Genomic DNA, 19,133 nt, shown 5'->3' with positions numbered 1-19,133 from the left:
CAGGATTGTGTATTGCCCCATCCCAGATGACTCTAAAACCATGCCACTATTTCTATATCCAGCAAGACTGCCCCCTTTTCAACCATAAGACAAGGACTAAAAAGTATGCATTGAATTTCATAAAAAGGAAGTCACTAGTGACCTGGAACAGTACAGTCAGTCAGGCTGGAGTGAGAGGAAGAGAAGGGCAGGTGATGGAAGTGCTTACAGCCAACTCTTCCAGAGCACAGGAGAAAGGTGGGAGTGGTGGGGGACAAGGGTCAAGGTCAAGATGGGCAGAACCGGCAAAGAGGAAGTATAGAGAAAGAACTGCAGTGATAGAGGGAGATCTCGAGGAGAGGGCAGATAAAGGATCACCTCTTCCATTGTAAAAGGAGGCAAAGGTTGAGTCCGGGACAGGCAAGTTGATAGATTTGGTAGCAAAACACTGAAGGGGATGGCTATTTTCTGTAAAACAGGAAACAGTATTCTGAGAATACTGAGAATAAGTCAGACCTAAAGGAGGATGGCATTTAAAGGGTCTCATGAACAAGGTGCCAGGCAGCCCCATGATGAGGTACAGGGAGTTGATCCTGGTTTGGGCTCTAATGGCACCATAGGGGCTGCTGGTCCCAGTCTGGTTTGCTCATATGGACAATTTCACAGGTGGTCACATTTTGCAGCCATTGGAAAGCAGCAAATGGCACACTCTATCCGGGGATGCTGACACCTGTTTTGCTTGTTTGTTGGACTGAGGACTGAATCCAACTCTGCCACTTTTTTCCTCTTTCTAAAAAATTTGTTCTAATTAGTCATACATGACAGTAAGGACTCTTTTATTCTGATACTGGCTCTTGCTAAGTTGTCCAGGCTGGCCTTGAACTTTTGATCCTTCTGCCTTTTACCTGGGATCACAGGCGCAGGCCATGTGCCTGGCTGATACTTAGGTTCTTAACTTAGCAATACATTTACATTTTGACGATGGTGGTATATACAAAACCCTTAGAAGCGAGGGGCACTCTTCCTGGATCCCAGGCTGAGCCTGCATCTCTCATTCTTCCCTTGGATGGTCAACATCGCCTGATGGGAAAGCTGCCGCCCAACAGAAAAGTATTTTTCAAGGTGAGTTCAAGGAGCCTTAGCCCCACAGATGTATTTCAAGGATAAAAGTGAAAAAGAGATTTGGAAAATACTGCACAGCACCCCCTCTTTTGGAGATTCAAGCTGCATTCATGTATTTAAAAATTGTAAAGTTAGCAGGAGAAGAACTTTGTTTCAGTGTTTAAATCACAGATCTCTCGCTAACATTCCCATATGCCCATCATCACTGAGAGCTGGCTGTGATTGATGGACATTATCTGTTTCCATAGCCCCTTGGTTATCTATTTGATAGGTTCAACATGGCTGTCATTTAAACAGCTATCTCTAGAGGAAGACTCTTCGTCTGTTAAAGAGAATAACCCAAGGCATGGAGAGAAGCATTTAAATCTGTGAGAAAACCCACAGTCCAAGAGCTAAGTTAACTCAAGTCCAGAGTGTCCTGAACACGCTGCAGACAGACATTCTCCGGGCCAGACACCGCCTTATAAGGTGGCCTGACATTTTCTCATGGCCCAAGGCGGCCCTCCAAAAATATCCAGAGACAGAATAAGAGTGGGAACTGACCTCCCTGGACATTTTAAATATTAACAAGCCCGCTCTCCACTAAAGAAGAGAACTAACACCTGCTTTGTGAGCCTGCTCCAAAAGCTCTCAGCTTTTCAAAACCTAGTAGGCTGCAGGCTCTGCATTGGGGAGGGTGCTACAGCGAGAAAACTGGGCTCAACGCATGTACTGAGGCTGCTTCGCTCTAAAAAAAAGTGTTATTTCCTGTACTCCTCCAGAATGTGCTTTAAAACTTACCTTTGCTGTATATGGACACTGCAGATTCGTGGTTAATTATCACTAGTGTGCCTTTCTGCCCCTGTGCGTCCTTGGGCTGACGCTGTTTTCCAAACTCTTTCAGCTTCCAAAGTCCAGATCACTTGGGAGGTGCTTCCCCCTAGTGGGAAGGCCCAGCTATAACAACGCAGAGACAGAAATGGCGTTCCTGGCTTTAACCGAGCGGGGCTGGAAAAGCATCTGAATTGCATCCATCCAAGGCCACAGACAGATGTGAAAGCAATGTCTTGGTAATAAGTGCATGCTCTGGAGTTAGGGGGTACAAAATGTGGACTTCCCAGCATAAGATGACTTGTGAAATTTCTGGGAAAGATTTTTTTTTTTTTTTTTTTTTTGTACTGGGGATTGCACCCAGGGGTGCTCTACCACTGAGCTATGCACCCAGCCTCTGTTTTTTATTTCAAGACAGGGTCTTGTTAAGTTGCTGAAGCTGACCTGGAATTTGTGATCCTCCTGCCTCAGCCTCCTGAGTCACTGGGATTACTGTGTGTGCCACAGTAACTGGCAGGAAAAGATTATTTTTGGTGATAAGGCTTGCCCCCATAACACTAAGGATATGTCCCAAAATAAAAAAAAGTAACTAATCCCTCACACGTTTTAAGAGAAAGTGTTGTTTGAGAAACTACATAGCTCTCTCTTCTGACTCTGGTTCTCAGTGCAGGCAGGGAAATGTTAATAGGTATGGCTATTTTTGGTAATAGTTGCTTAGAACAGTTTCTTCACTACTAAACTGTATGACAATGAGCTAGCCTATTTGTGAGGCCGGGATTTAAAAAAAATAATATGAGGAATTGCAAAGCTAGTTTTCATTCTTGTTAAAAGGAACAGAACAACATAGTGGTATTTTTGGAATGCTGTGTGTAACAGTGGGTCTCTTAATTATACCAATGGTAGTTCCTCCAGGCTAAGGCTTATGTTAACATAGTACGCATAATTGCCACAAAATAGGACAATGACAAATCCAAAAGCCCTGGTTTCTCATTACCACCCTAAGATGGTAAAGGTTGTATTTGTTGGGTAGCCTTGATTCTGAATGTGACCATCTGTTACTCAGTTTCAGTTGCAGTAATCCTACTTCTCATATATGAGAAGGCTACCTGTGAAAGGGAACCGACCGCACATGGAGAGAGGGGTACTGACTGCCGCGCGGGGAGGCCTAGGCTGTGAGCAGAGCGTTTAGGATGACGGCAGATGTTCCCACACTCTTGGGCAATGGTAACAAAAGCTCTGAGAAAGCCTGGGAACATGCAGGTGGAGCCTGGTGCTGCTGTAAAGGCGGTTCACCCAGAGAAGTAACTAGAAAGTGCCCACCACATGAAAACATTGTGAGGGGAAGAAAATGGCTCTAGAGCTGGAGGGTCAGAAGTGACCCGGCTGTGAATAACCTACCAGGGACCTTCCACCACCTCTGTGAGCTTGGCAGTGAGTTAGCATCTAGAAACATTCTGGATTAGGAGGCATTTTGAGGGTGAGGTACTGGAACTTGACTACATCTAGTTTTCATAAAAGATGAATACTGCTGGACAACAGTATCTCCCCACTCAACTCATATTTAAAAGGTTATGCAAAACAAACCCCCTCCCCCAGCCAGGCATGGTGTTGAACACTTGTAACCCTGGTTGCTCAAGAGGCTGAGGCAGGAGGATTCCAAGTTCAAAGCCAGCCTTGGCAACTTAGCGAGACCCTAAGCAATATTGCAAGAACCTGTCTCAAAATAATAAATAAAAAAGGGCTAGTGATGTGGTTCAGTTGTTAAACACCCACAGGTTCAATTCCTGGTACCAAGAACAACAACAGCAACAAAACAAAACAAAAAATAAAAAAACCCCAAAACTAACAAAACAAAAAACCTCATTCTAAGACAAGGGCTCTCCACCCTTTGCTGATTAGTTACTTACAGGAGGAATACCTTTTATCCCTCTGCAGAAAGCTTTCAGACTGACTTGGTAAGCTTGCAGACTGGCAGGGAAGGATGACTTTCTGGAAATCTCTTATGTCTATTTTTCCTGTAAGCTCAGAACCATTACAAATAGCAGAAATAGATTTCAAATTGTCAAAGAAAGAGTTGGTGTCCGTAACAGAACTGAAACTTCCACATTCTTGAAACACTGCATTCAGGTCAAATCCAGGCAGAGCACACACCAATTTATTTTGAAATGCAACACAGTTCAGTATTTTATGAATACAACTTATTACTACATTAACATTATCAGATAAAAACAGCTTTCAAATGCATGCATAGAAAGTTTAAGCATAGTCTTTGAACTCCTTATTTCTAAATATACAAAAAATACATTTAAATTATATAATTTTAGTGAATCAAAGACTTATAAAATTACAATTTTGGTTTTCACAACATAGAAAAAATACAAAATGATTATATCTGGTTGTATAATTTTTTTTTACCCAAATTTCAAAGGAGCACTGTATGTTGAATTTGATGTTTTATAATGATTTATCTGAAACTCAGAACTGAAAACAATGCTCAGTTTGGACCACATCGACACCAGCCTTTTATTAGAAACGCATAACCAACACAGCAGGGGAAACAGGAGGGCCCGTTCCTCATATGCCTCTTGGGCTCTGCACCTTCCTTCCCGTCTGAAGCTTCCTTCAGAGGCACATCCTCACCTAGGAGGACAGCGCTTCATTCCCTATGGAGCCTCTGACAGTGGAGGGGACATGTGATCCCAACCCTAGCAAATGGAACACAGCAAGATACAGATCAGCAGCTTGTGTCCATAAAGCTGCCGTGCACCTCAAAGAGTTCTCTGGGCCAGAGGAGGCCCCAGAGGGGGGTCTGCAACAGCAACGGAGGGGGGCACTGGGAAGATGGTGTCTTTGACTATGCACTGAAATGAAACCGTTAAGTCTGACAGAGTATCCCCCAAACATCACCGTCCTTGTTCACACTTCATAAGAAGATGTGACATCTAGTGGGGTTGGATGTGCTCAATTTATAAAAGAACAGCACTTCAAAGGAGAAATTAACTCGTGTTAGGAGAAAAAGAAAGTTACTGAGAGAGGTCACTGAAGGACACAACGAAGCGCCTTACTTATCTGCCTAACTATTTGAAATGCTGATGCACAAAACACACGCAGGGCTTGAGACCCTTTTTGAAAAGGGAGTTGTTTGCTGCATCCTCATTGCCAAGGTTCAGTTTGATGTGATACCACTGTATGTAACACAATATTTTCCATAAATTATGACAAATGATAATAGACCTGAATGAAACTCCCGTCCTGCAATGCTGGAAAACCTGTACTTTCCACCCCACCTTCTGCAACCACCCCCAAAACAACTGAAAAAATCCAGTTATGAGCTTGATATAATACCCAGGTTGATGCTATTTTTACAGTAGAAATACATTTTGGAAAAGTAAGAAGAGAGAAAAAGCACTAAAAAAAAAATCTTTCCCACATGTACAAGAGTAGATCTAATTTCAACACACTCAAAAGTGTTGACTTGAAGCAGAATTTTAATGTTTGATTAAAAAATAATTTATTACACACCTGCCCACATGAGATCTTTAAGCTTTTATGAAAAAAAGCATTTAAAAATTTAGTTTTAAATTATGACATTTTTCTGATATTAACAATTCTATTTTAAGTGACACTTATTCACCTAAGCTAAACTTTTAAAGATCAACAATTAAAAAAAGAAGAAAAAATGAAGAAGAAAAAACAGTTTCATAAAGATATCATGTTTATAATCTAAGCTGTGTTTACAATCTAATCTTGGGCTTTACATTTTCATTCATAAATGTGACAAACCCTTTCTTAAGTTTTAATGCATGGTTGAACAATTAAATAGCATGAAGACACAGCACTGTCTACAGGACCAAACTATTCTGTGGATGCTCCAACCCGAGGAGATTATCTGCTTTTAGCTCAGGACTGCCCACGGAGAACATGAGCCGCTTCTGAATTGACAACTTGTTGGGAATTAACACAGGACCATAGTTAGGCAAATTATCTAAACAGAATAGTGAATAAAACTTTTAAAAATAAAATAACAGGATAAAAAGCCATTCCTGAACACTTTTCCAAACTACATTTCCAGAGCAACACCTTCCATGTGCTTTTAAAAACAGACTCCCTGCTCCGATGTGACGAGATGGGCTTCGAATCCATAAATGAGAACAACTATTGGCAGATACATTACTCAGAGGTGCTCTGCAAACAGTACCGGGAAGGGTACTTGTCACTTACTAGCTATTGAGTTTTACCTCTCAGAGAACTCATTTATTAAAACAAGATTGAGGCCGAGCTCCAGGTAAGTTAGGTTCTTTACAATATACACATACTTATTAAATTCAAGCACATTTCTTAGTGGCAGGCAGTAATGACTCAATTGAAAACAAACGAAAGGGCTCTAGTGATTTTCTGATTATGGGCACTATCCCAAAGCTTCACAGGCATATACGTTTTATAATTCATTCACTAGATATGAGGAGCTAGGTCCCAGCCATAACTTCAGAGCATTCCAGAGAACAAAGTTTGCCGCTTCAAAAATACAAATAGTTTTCCAGCATGCAGTCAAGCACTTTGAGAAGGGAATGTGAAACACTGCAGACTGCAACTGAACTCCACCGCCAGCTGGGCAGTCAGCTGGTGCAACTTCTATGCTCAGACTGTAACTCTCAAGTAGTTAGTGTTACAGACCTTTATTTACCAGATACAGGAAGGACATAGAGGAGATAAAATGCCAAATCTCTTTCTAGCGCCATCATGACTATTGGGATCTTCTGGTTGGAAGAGCATGCTGAATCCAGCCAGGACATTTTATGTAACAGCCTTTTTTTTTTCTTTTCTTTTCTTTTTTTCTTTTTTTTTTTTTTTTTTTTTTTATAAAATCCCAGGCCCATGTGACACTGGATTTTGGTTTTTGTTTTGTTTTAGTATTTTAAAAATAGTTCTTACTTATATTCTATGAAACGTACTGGGAACTCAAAAAGTCTGCAGCATTTTTTGATCATTGAAAAGTTTGGTTGGGGGGGTGCAGAAAGCAGGAACTATTCAAATTTCTTGTGTTCTTCAGTATGACACAGGATCTTTCTTCTCTGGTGTATCATGTGGAAGTATAACTGGGGAAAAACTGAAAGAAAAGAAGAACTGGTTAGGGAGATCGTTTAAGACTGCAAAGACTGCATGCCCTACTTCAAGTGCACAGATGTGTGCTCCTGTCTGATCTCCTCTGACTTTCTGTCCAGCAACCAAGGAAGGTTATGAAGGAGGCAGGGGGAAGGGGAGAAAAACACTGACTTATCTTTTCCTTCTTTAGCTGAGAGGAAGCAAGAATGGTACAGAAGAACGACAGACACTACAGTCACTGCATTAATCGAGATGCCACAGAGTTGCCAAGCACACTTTTTTTTTTTTTTTTTAATTGTGTTGCTGGGGATGGAACCCAGGGCCTGGAGCATGCTAGGCAAGTACTCTGCCACTAAGCTGTACCCCCAGGCCTGCCAAATAACATTCTTTACAATCTTTTCTATCCTCTTCACATTTATTCTGATTAATTTCACAACTGGGTGAAAAATACTACTGATTTGAGTTATTCCTACTTCAAAGAGGAGGAATCTAAGCCACAGAGAAGGTAAGCAAATTGCCCAGGGTCTCACAGGAATTCACCGACAGGGTCAGGATCAGGCTCTAGCCTCCTGAACCTGAGTCTAGCCCAGACTGTTTCAGGGGTTGCGGAGGTGGGATCTCAGAAGCACTTCCTGAGAAAGGCTATTCTTTTAATGTAACGACTGACGAGGGGGAGTGGCTATAACATTTGATCTGAACACAATTCAGCCAGGTTTGGATGTAGAAAATGTCCTTATCAAAAGTGAGCCAGATGGGGCTGGGGAGATAGCTCCGTCGGTAGAGTGCTTGCCTTGCAAAGCACTCTGGGTTCAATAGCCAGCACCAAAAAAAAAAAAAAAAAAAAAAAAAAGTGAGCCAGAGGGGCTAGGATTGTGGTTCAGTTGGTAGAACACTCGCCTGGAATACGTGAGGCACTGGGTTCGATCCTCAGCACCACATAAAAATAAAATAAAGGTATTGTATCCACCTACAACTAAAAATATATATTAGAAAAAAAAAAAAAAAGCAAGTCAGAGCTAGGTACAGTGGCACATGCCTGTAATCCTAGCTACTGAGGAGGCTAAGACAGAAGATCACAATTCAAGGTCTTATTTCAAATGAGAAAATTTAAAGAGAGGGGCTGGAGATGTAGCTCAATGGTAGAGCATTCCTGGGTTCAATTCCCAGGACTGGGAAGGCTGGGGGTGGGGGAAAAAAGGGAGGGGGAGGGGGAAAGGGAAGGGGGAAGGGAGAGGGGGAGGGGGAGAAAAGAAGTCAGTATCTTAGTTACTAGACCTTCTGTTCTTGGTCATCTCATAGAATATGTGAAAAAAGTACTGGTTTTCAAATGAACAGAGTGGTCTTCTTAGAGACTGTATGGAAATGGCGGGGGTGTTGTTAGCATCTAGCATGTGGGTCAGGGATGCAACAGGGAACAGTCCCCAACTAAGACCAGCCCACTCCACAGGTCTAGTGTCCTAGGTGTGAAATGCCCGTTGGAGCACCCTGACCTTTTCAGTAACTATAAACTGGGGTTCGGTAACTGAGCAACTCCAGCTGAGATGGCTTCCCCTTCCCAACGGCTTCAGTATCTACTTTTTAGATAGTAACCTATATTCTGGGAGGGAGGTACTTTCTACTACTGCTAACTCTCCCTGGGCAGTTTCTTCCTTCTTAAGTGGATTCCAACTTGGCCAAATTTCAAACGATCCTCCCAGAGTACTCTAGGACATCAGTGGGCGTGTCAGCGCTGATGAGCTGCAGGGCAGCCGGGGTGCTGGCAGGGCTGCCATCCACTCCCCTCCCCTCCCCTCCCTATTCCCAGGCAGGAAGTTATTCAAGAAAAGACAGAACATGCAGATAATTTAACAGTGATAGGCCTATTTTGGTACAAAAGCCAGAAAACTTGACAAGCTCTATAATCTAAAAACTGCAAGTAAAGATATAATTAAACCATAAAGGATGTTAATTGTAATCATTTAAAAATGTGGGTCCAGTCACATTTCTAGATTTCCTTTAGTAGAGGAAATCGCTGTGAGCTGGGCATGCTGCGGAATCCTTCACTGCTCATGTTGGTGATCACAATACCCTCAAGAGGGTGGCTGCAGCCTCACAGCTAGTTCAGTGTCCAGGGGAGGGGGATGACCTGCAAACCCTTCACTAGGTCCTCAGGGGCACTTACAGTGAGACGATGAATACCTCATTCCCAAAGCAAGGACAGCAGCTGTCTGCAGGGTCAGATGGCATAGTGGGGGTAGCTGTGGTTCCTTCTTCCTTTTACAACTCCTGAGGCTTCCTTGGGGCCCGAGGGAAAGGAGTGTGTGCAAGAGGCCGGGGGCTGGGGTACCTGGGCTCTCTCTAGCCCTCTACTGGTGATTTCTTGGGTGGGCAGAGCTTTGACACCACCTCCACAATACTGTCTGGAAACACGTTCAGACACACAGCCACTACCTTTAACTACATTTGGCTATGCCGAGGACCACTGGAAAATCTTAATCCAGCAACAAGCTACTGAGAATTTACCTTTTGCTCTCCAAATTTGGGACGCACAGAAGGGGACAGTTGCTGTGTGTGTGTGTGCGCCTGTTTCTGTGTGCTGTGGGCGAGGCATGGTTATGGTCACTGGCAACCTGGAGAATGCCAGCTTCTTGGTGTCTCCACCTTGCTCAGTGTTTCTCAACCATTTTCGTCCATTTCTGTAACCAATTTTTACCAATGTGGGGGCAAAATGTCGACAGGACTTCGATATCAGCGGAGTCTGGCACATGCTGTACTGTACTGCAACCGAAGCAGAGCAGGCAGAAGCACCTTGCCAGGGACTCCAGGGAACACCAGTGCAAGAACACTCCTGGGGCCAGGCTCCTGGGCCACAATTTGAGGTACATGTGCAAAAATGAATCAGGACCATGCAGGAAAAGTGTTATTGATATAATACATGCACACCATCTACTTCCAATCAGAAAAGATTAAAGAACCATAAGTTGTAGAAAGAAAACCAATTTTGCTAAAGGAAATTGCATGTGAACAGCAACCTTGCTCTGCACTTTCTTCTGAGAGATACAAAGCACCGGAAAGTTAGAAATGTGTAGTTGGCAGGGATGGACTGTACAAACCAGCCTCAATACGTACAACCTGAACTACTGAAAACAGTGAGTGCCAACATACATGAGTGGGGATCTGCTGCACAAGAGGCATCTGGGCTGTCATCTTGTCCCTAGGTGGGAGTCAGGGATTTGGAGGGAATCTTTAAATCTGTATTTGAAATCCACCTTTTTTTCCTGGTCTTTAAGAATTAAGCTGCTTTTTAAAAAATTATGTTAGACTTTAACCAAGTCAAGTTTTCTTAACAAAAGGAGGCTGAGACTGGAAAGAGGAAGGGGCTGAGATTGCAGAATTCTGCTTGGGAGGACAGTCTTGCCCTTTTCTCTGAAAGACAGGTAGCCCTGAGGTCTCTGCTCTCTTTCTTCTCTATCTCTCAAGGTCAAGAAGGAAAATTCTTCAGAACTAGCTATGTTTTCCTTCAGGAATCTTATCATCACGGAGGGCTGCCTGTGCCTGACCAGCCTTGTCACTACATCAAGAGGGCATCAATGGGGTTGTGCATGTAGCTCAGTGGTACAGTGCTTGCCTAGCATGTGTGAGGCACTGAGTTTGATTCTCAGTACCACATAAATTAAATAACTAAAATAAAGGTATAAAGAAATACAATAACATTATTAAAAGAGAGAAAAAAAAAAAGAGGGCAGAGGGAAGAGGTAAAAGGCTTGGCAGAGGTTGACCACCAGGGCACAAAAAAGATTAGCAGGTGCAGACAGATTTAGGCTGGCTGGGAGCTGTTTCTGGAATGAAGGCCTCCTTCTCAGAATGCCTGGACATCTTTCAGGCACTCCGAGGTTGGCACCCCTGGTTTCCGTCAGTGTGGAAGCATGCTGTTATGGGAGTGAGTCTGCAAGACTCTCCCTTCCCTTTCCCAGTTTGCCAACCTGGTACATATCTTCTATTCATTCAAAAGCCATGTTGAACTGAAATAAACCCTGTGGTGCCCACTGGAGTAGCAGTGCTACTCTTGAGTGTGGTGAAACTGCAGCTGTGCACTGCTGCTCTAGAGACAGGAAAATGAAACTCTAAAGAGAGAGAGAAAAGAGAGAAAGTGAAAAACGATGCTCATTTCTATCACTTTAACTCTGAGACCCTTCCATGTTTGCTTTTTGAGTGAAAATCAACTACCTTTTACATATGAGAGATGGCCTTTAGCTGCATGGTTCTAGCACTAGAGAGGAGGATTTGATAATGAATAAAGACTGGAAAATGAATCATGAAGCAGGATCGTGTCCAAGAATTTCTCCAAGATAAACATTCACATGAAGTCTGGATGTAGGTTTTTTTCTCACAATGCATGAAATGCAATTTTCCACAGAGGAACACAAACATGTTGCCTGTGATTGTTAAGACTATTTGTTCAGAGAATGCTGTGGGCTGAAGAAAAATTCATCCCTGTCTGAACTTAACCTAGGGTGCAGAGGAGACTACAGTATCCTTTAAGACTAAGGTAAGATTCAGAGTTACAATGGCTGCAGTAATAGCCAACTGAGAAGAAACATTAGCATTAGACATCCTTGGTGTGCAGGAATCAATGAATCAATCTCAGGACTGACAAATGGACACCAGAACCTTCAGCAGACAGAACTATCCTCACAGAACCTCAAGCATGACTTTTCCTCTCTGCTACTATGTTCACAGGCACATTTGATTCCTGTATATTTAAATCTCCAGCAATACTGTTAAAATAACTGGAAATCATCCTGAAGGAACACTGTGTCCTATTCAGAAGGTTTGGGTTCTCAACAAGAAAATGAGAAATGTAGGAAAGAAATGTTTCTATTTTGTTATTTGTTTCTAGGTTTCCAGTTAACTACCTTAAAATGAAGCAAGACTGCCTATTTTGATACAGTAAATAATGCAAAAATCTTTTCACAATGTTTTTCACATACCATAATAAGCAGTTCTCAAGAGACAGGAAAATAAAATCGAAGTAAGGCCTTTAATAGCTCTTTTGCTTTCTGCTCAGTACTCCCCCTCCCCCGTACATAGTTAATCTATCCTGGTATTCAGTGTTTCAAACCCACACACTGAGAAGGGCTGCATTTTGGCAGCTGTATTGAGAAGGGCTCATCTTTATTCAAATACTACTAGAGAAAATTCCCTTTGACAGTCAGCATTCAATAAAACCCAAAATGTTCCCAATAAATTAAATTTACATTTACTTGGATATGCTGCAAAGACAATCAAAGACATCCAACTCTAGTTACTGTAGAGCCAAATTTTAAAATATAAATAAGTATATGCAGAACTATTTACTTACCTGGAATGTAGGAGATCATGACCAGAATCAGGAAGGCATGGTAGTCAAAGGAGAAGTTGTATTTGTTGGGTAAACTGATGGAGTACAGGCCAGCCTGCCTGACAAAGGGCAGAGCTGCATAGATTGTGAGCAGTTCTCCTGACACTCCCATGGGGTACAGAACGATGAAAAGTGTGTACCTAAAACAAAACAAAATATCTGTAATTGAGGCCAGAAGCCCGAGTTACTAAAAGATGTGCTCCTCACCCCTCCAATCGGAACCGGTCTTTTAGCATGCTATTGTTTCTATATTTCCTACTGTCTCTATATTCCTACTGTTTCTATATTTAGCTACTGTCTGACTTCAGGTTTTACAATTCCACTTTTGAAAAAGGTCAACAGTAAGTATATGTTTCTGAATGTTTTAAAACAAAATGAATGTGTCCAGTCAACCTAGCTAATAAATAATTCTTCAGAACAACTAAGATAATGCCAGATGTAAAGTCAGAGAACTAAGTCAAGCTTCACAGTGAAGGGTTCCGCCCTGTGGGCTAAGGAGTGAGGCTGGGGGATTCAGAGTGGGTTGGGAGGAAGATGTTGCTGTCTAGGAGTTCCTAGAACATATGCCAAGTCTGGTCTGTGAACTGAAAAAAGTAACACATCAAACATGTTTACTACCTTCCAAATGTCTGTACATACTATTGTGGAAAATGAAGTATATGCTAATTTTAACATTAAAAAATAAATAATGGCTTTTGGTTAGTATGCAGTTTTTCAATTTAAATACTTCCATAAAAAGGTCATGCAGTGGCATACCCTGTAATTCCAACTACTCAGGAGGCTGGGGCAGAAGAACTGCAAGTTTGAGGCCGGCCTGGGTGACTTAGTGAGAATCAGTCTCAAAATAAAAAATTAAAAGGGCTGGGGGTATAGCTCATTGGTAAAGTGCCTCTGGGTTCAATCCCTAGCACCAAAAAGAAAAAAAGAAAAGTTCTCCATTTCAAAAGAATTCAGAAAGTAGTTACCACCCCATGGAACAAACCTCGAAACCATTCTGAGGAATAAGTATTACAGATCAGGCTTTAAAACACCTTGAATTGTTTGTGGCTTCTAATGAACAATAGATTCCAAACTTCCAGGTGTGAAAACTATGCTGAAAAATCTAAGGATGAAGGGAAGACATTACCCACTGCCAACTTAGTTCACTAAGGAGGATATAGGAAAAGGAAGAATATTCCATAGGTCATGAAGAAAAATGGGCAAGACAATCTTTCTCCAGGTGTTGTGGTTCACACCTATAATCCCAGTGGCTCAGGAGGCTGAGACAGGATTTTGAGTTCAAAGTCAGCCTGAACAACTTAGAGACAGACCCTAAGCAACTTAGCAAGACCCTGTGTCAAAATGAAATATAAAAAGGGCTGGGGATGTGGCTCTGTGGTTAGGTACCCCTGGGTTCAATCCCTGGTACCAAAAATATAAAATAAAATAAAAAATAAAATGAGAGAAAGAGAGAGAGAGAGAGAGAGAGAGAGAGAGAGAGAGAGAGAGAGAGAGAGAAAGAGAGAGAGAGGGAGAGAGAAAAAAAATCTTTCCCCAGTAGTAACATCAGGGGCTGGTCTACAACATCTGCAGCCCAGTGGTCAGCTTTCCTAATGGCTGTGTAGGCTGATTAGTAGCTACTGTGTTTCCCATTTTTCCTCTTTCCTAAAAAAACATGTTTATTGCAAAAGATAATACAAATAAAGGAGTTCTCATACTTGAAATGTTGGAAAGAACTGGATTATGTCTCTAATTCAATCACTGAGCTCATACATTGTCTAGTAGCCACTGTTTTTCCTCTGTGAAAAGAATAATTTTGGCTCCAAGTACAATTTGGATCCTTTAGCTTTGTGACACCCGCTATCCCCCTGTCTTTTGCTAACTCAGAAAACTGCTTACAACTGTCTTGTGGATTAGTTAAGATAAACAGATGAACTGTCAGCTTTTTGCCTGCATCATAATGAATATTAACTGTAAAAAAATTGAAACAAAATAAAACTGATAAGCTAATACTATCATGTAATGTTTGTTATTCACTGATAATTAATTTAAGAGTCCTAGTTTCTTGGCAAAATTGAGACTGGGAGAATTAACTGGACATGGCCCAAAAAACCCCATAATGGTAGACGTTCATCAACAAACAATAAAATTTGATAGAGCAACAATGAAAAAAAAAAAAAAAAAAAAAGCTATTTTCCAACTCTCTACTGAGCAATTCAACTGAAAAGAACTGATCCCAATAAAGATGACTTACGGTCAAATGTAAAGACTCCAGGACAGTGCTTCTATGAATCAAAGTCAAGACCCTTTTCCTGGTAAAATGCACAGCCTAGATTTATTCCTGACCTCTGTCTCATACGATTTTATTTTTAGAAACTTGGAGGCAATATTTATGCAATAAAGGGCGAATGTAGGATGGATAATTTCAAAAGTTGTCTTCCCTGCATGTACTTTTTTACCTGGCCCATTTGATGAGGTAAGGCAGATGGTTTAATAGACTGAATGTATAAAAGGAGTAACGGATAATTTCCGTGATTGTCCAGGCAATAACAAACAGGAGGACGCTGTCTTCACTCTGAACCTGAAGGAAAAGGAAACAAGTGAAAGTGAACACAAGCGTTAGGGTTGGAGCATTCACCATGAGCAGGGCTGGGGGCTGGGGCCAGCTGACAGCCAGTGGTCTCTGCCCTCAATGGCCCTGGCCAGCATAGAAAGGGCTTGCCAAGTGAAGGCACATGTGCTTGTGACAGTCATTGTATGGAGCCAGCTGATAAGGAACTCAGTTCATCAACAAGTGAGAGGCACAGGGAAGGAAAGGGATGAGCCGTGGTCCCCTCTGCTAGTTGATGCAGGCGCAGTGAACTGATGCAATGGGACTCAGAAGTAGTTAGACAGGGAAGGTTGAGGCAAATTGGCAAAAAGCTTGGGATCATCACCAAGAATTTTAATGTGATTTGTGTGACAACTGGGAATCCAAGGACATTTCAAAGAAGGGGAATGTAATAATTAGAGCAGAGCTAAAGATGAGGCTCATTCACTGAGGTGAATGAACTTGGAGGAGGAGGAGCTGCAGACACTGGCCCACTGGAGGCTTCTTCCTGAGATGAGGCCTGGCTTAACTCCCTCATGATTACAGAGGTTTCATGATCACATCTACAGCCAGAACTATGCCACTGCCAGCCTCCTCTGAAGTTGTTTTTTATGCTGAAAAAACAATAATTAAAAAAAAAAATGCCCCTTAGGGGTTTTATAAGAGATATTCCCTTGCATGAGAATTTATAGTTGTGGCATTAACTTCCAGTACCTCCCCATCTCATCCTAGCTGGGATTACAATGATCGTTTGTGCTTGAAAATCAATAGTAAGAAACAACCTTGCGCGGCAATTCACTTTGGTTCCCAGGCATCCTAAGCAGTCCACGAACTGGATGAGAATAAGAAAGCCTACATGGAAAACTGAACAACTCTCCCAAGATGGATTTTCTCTGCCTTACCCTGAACACCTAACATGGCAAAAGCAAGGCAGTCCAGCCTTAACTTTTGCTTCTTTCCATCTGCAGTGTTAATGATTTTTAGCACTTATATTCTTTCTCAGAAAGTGTACATGGAGCGATCCACCTACACAATGAAATAAGTAGTCATTTACATAGCTATTAACTAAATTGCTCTGACAAAGAATTTCATAAATGCACAGTTACTATTCTCTAAAAATAATAAGAATTTTATACTGTCAAGAGCAAGAGTGCTTTTTGTTTTCCTGGTGCTTTTCATTTAGCCAAAGTCAAGCAAAAGCTAAACAACTTTAAAGCTTTCATGTTGAGATTTCTCAGTCTGTCCACAAACCCTTGCTCAAAAATCTGTCCATATTAACACAGAAATCTGGAGCACAAGGCATTCTGTGTGTGTATTCTGTAGTCCTCCTCATCTGAAGGTGATATTTTTATAGGAATGACTGAAGCCTTGTCTAAAGGCCTCTGGGATGCAACAAGAAGTTCCACCAGGAGTTTGTACTATAAGCCATCTTGAAAGTATGGGGTATGTTTTATCTATTTTTTATTTTCCAAAAGCACTTCATGCTTCTCACAAGTAGGAGGTCAATAAATATTTGTGGAGCAGAGGAATACAAATCAGGTCACTACAAGGCTCAGTTCCCTTCTTCTTGGTGCCTGATAATAATTTCCATGTAGTCTTAGTGACCTTAAAGTAGACAGGTAATAAACATAAAACCCCTCGTACTCCCACCGTGACCCAGCCTAGAGCTTGGGTGTAACTTAGGACCTGATCTTCACTGATGAACTTGGGCAATTTTCATTTCACCTGAGTCTGCTCTCTGAGCACAGCTCTGAAGATCCTGTCCCAAGTCTTTTAAAAAGGCTATGGATGAGGAGAATGGCCATTTTATGCAATAATGACTTCAGATCAATAAGAAATGCATCACTGTTATCATGAGGGAACTTGGATAAAGTCAATTATATCTGATTTGCAGATAATTATCTAATAATATAAAACAGGAGCAAAATGTGATGAATGAGTTATAAACAGTGAGACTCAAACTGATAGTTATACACTCACTTTTACAGCAACACTGTTCACAACAGTCAAAAGCTAGAAGCAACACAAGTAGCCAGTGATGGATGCAAGGATAAACAAAATGTAGCATACTTATACACAATGGAATATTATTCAGTCTTTTAAAGGAAATTCATACACGTGCTACAACATAGATGAACCTTGAAGATTATGCTCAGTGAAATACGCCATTCACAAAAGGACAAACACTGTATGATTCCACTCACATGTAGTACCTAGAGTAGTCAAATTCAGAGACAGAAAGTAGAGACAGAAGGCTGCCAGGAGCTAGGGTGGGGGAAAATAGGAAATTATTATTTAATTGGTATGGAGCTCCAGTTTGAGAAGATGAAGAAAGTTTTGGAGATGGATGGCAGTGACAGTTTACAACAATGGGAATGCACCCAACACACCTGAACCACACACCTGGAAGTGGTTAAAACGGAACATTTTATATTGTGTTTATTCTACCACGATAAATATTTTTTTAAAACAGTAAAATACAATTTAACAGGGTTAAATGTAAAGTTATATATGATTTCACAACAACAAAATGACTCCAAGCAGAATGGAGAAGATCTTGGCTTATGAAACCAAGAGATCTGAAGTTTTTGGTGGAGCCATCAGCTTGACAGGAGCCAACAGGGTATGATGGGGCTGTTAAACCAGCAAGCAAACAAGCAGTGTTCCACCCCAGTGAAACTGTAGTCCCCTCCCAACTGAATTGTAAACAGATTAGATCTCACCTAGGGGATCACAGTCTATTGTAAAACCCCTTGAACTAGTAGAGCTTACCCTGGAAAAGGGAAGAGATGTACTTTATAATATGTAAAAGGATACCATGGACCTTAGACTAATGGATAAAATCAACAGGGGGTGAAATGCCTAGATCAAAATGAAAACCTATAAAATGAACCAGCTGACTAATAACAGAGTTGGATGGTAGGCTATGGGCTTCCAGCTACTATTCCTTGGAAAGGAAAATACATATATAACCTGTACATGGAAAAGGCATGGAATTCTGCTGATGAGCTCCAAGAGCTGAAATTTTTTTAGTTGAGGGGAAAAAATGAGTAGAGACTTTAATAGTACTTATTAAAAATAATTTGCTTTTAGCAAAACCCTATCTCAAAATTAAAAGCTAAAGGGCTGGGAGTGTAACTCAGTGGTAGAATGCCCTGGGTTCAATACCCATACTGTGGGGGGGGTGGGGAGATAAAGTTGCCTTTATCAAAGAAGGCAGAGGCCAGGTGTGATGGTATACACCTGTAGTACCAGCTACTCATGATGCTGAGGCAAGAGGATCATTTGGATCTTTAATTTTAAGATTGGGCAATATAGAAAGACCCCATCTCAACAAACAGACAAACAAACAAACAAAGAGAGGAGAGAATAACTGAAAAGATCTACTGACTGCTGAATGGGTATGATGGGAATATTTCCCTGGCTACTTATTTTTCTCTCTTGATGGTAAGGACTGCAAGGATTCATGTTTCATCACTTGGTTTCCTCAGTCCCAACACAGGGATGTGCAGAATTAAGGCCCCTTAATTTGGATAACAACTTGTGTTTTTCTCTATAAAAGCCAGAGTTGAGGTCATATATACACACACATATACACAGACACAAATAAAAATATGTATAGATACACACTTTATCTTAGTACTGGGGATTGAATCCAGGGGCACTTAACCACTGAGCCATGTCCCCAGCCCTTTCTTGTATTTTCTTAGAGACAGGGTCTTGCTGAGTTGCTTAGGGACTCACTAAGTTGCTGAGGCTGGCTTTGAACTCATGATCCTCCTGCCTCAGCTTCCTGAGCCACTGGAATTACAGGTGTGCACCACCGCGCCTGGTGAGTTGGGAATATTTTAACAAGTGGGAACTTCCTGTCTATTAAGGTCAGTGATTGCATGAAAAACAAACAATTGATAGCTTCATAGAAATTTTTAAAAGCTAGTTTAGCTTAGGAGGGTTTTGAGAGGCAAAGTTCATATAGAAACTAGAAACATAATTTTATTAATTATCAAGAATAACTGGTTTAATATGTTTGAACAAAGATTTGCATGCAGATTTTATAGCAGTATTATTAGTTATAATAGTTGAAAAGGAAAAACAACCCAAATGTTTATCAAATTGGTGAAAGGATAGGCAAAATGTGATACATATCCACACAATGGAATATTATTCAGC

General features: G+C 41.4%; 1 protein-coding gene across 2 annotated transcripts in view; it reads right to left on the bottom strand.

Annotated features, from left to right (window-relative positions):
• Positions 1 to 4,044: 4,044 nt before the first annotated feature.
• Positions 4,045 to 19,133, bottom strand: part of Hacd2 (3-hydroxyacyl-CoA dehydratase 2) — a 91,312-nt gene continuing 76,223 nt past the window's right edge. The window contains exons 5-8 of one of the 2 annotated variants that reach the window (XM_047564773.1): positions 14,833 to 14,954; positions 12,356 to 12,534; positions 10,977 to 11,117; positions 4,045 to 7,018 (exon numbers count right to left, since the gene is read on the bottom strand). In XM_047564773.1, coding sequence (XP_047420729.1) covers positions 10,999 to 11,117; positions 12,356 to 12,534; positions 14,833 to 14,954 — 420 coding nt within the window. In that variant the 3' untranslated portion in view covers positions 4,045 to 7,018; positions 10,977 to 10,998. The remainder of the gene's footprint in view (positions 7,019 to 10,976; positions 11,118 to 12,355; positions 12,535 to 14,832; positions 14,955 to 19,133) is intronic. The other variant, XM_047564774.1, reaches the window with a different exon arrangement.

The sequence above is a fragment of the Sciurus carolinensis genome, chromosome 9, assembly GCF_902686445.1.
Source record: "Sciurus carolinensis chromosome 9, mSciCar1.2, whole genome shotgun sequence".
In the NCBI taxonomy this organism is placed as follows: domain Eukaryota; kingdom Metazoa; phylum Chordata; class Mammalia; order Rodentia; family Sciuridae; genus Sciurus; species Sciurus carolinensis.
The sequence above is the reverse complement of the archived record's forward strand: the minus strand, read 5'-3'. Positions and strand labels throughout refer to the sequence as shown.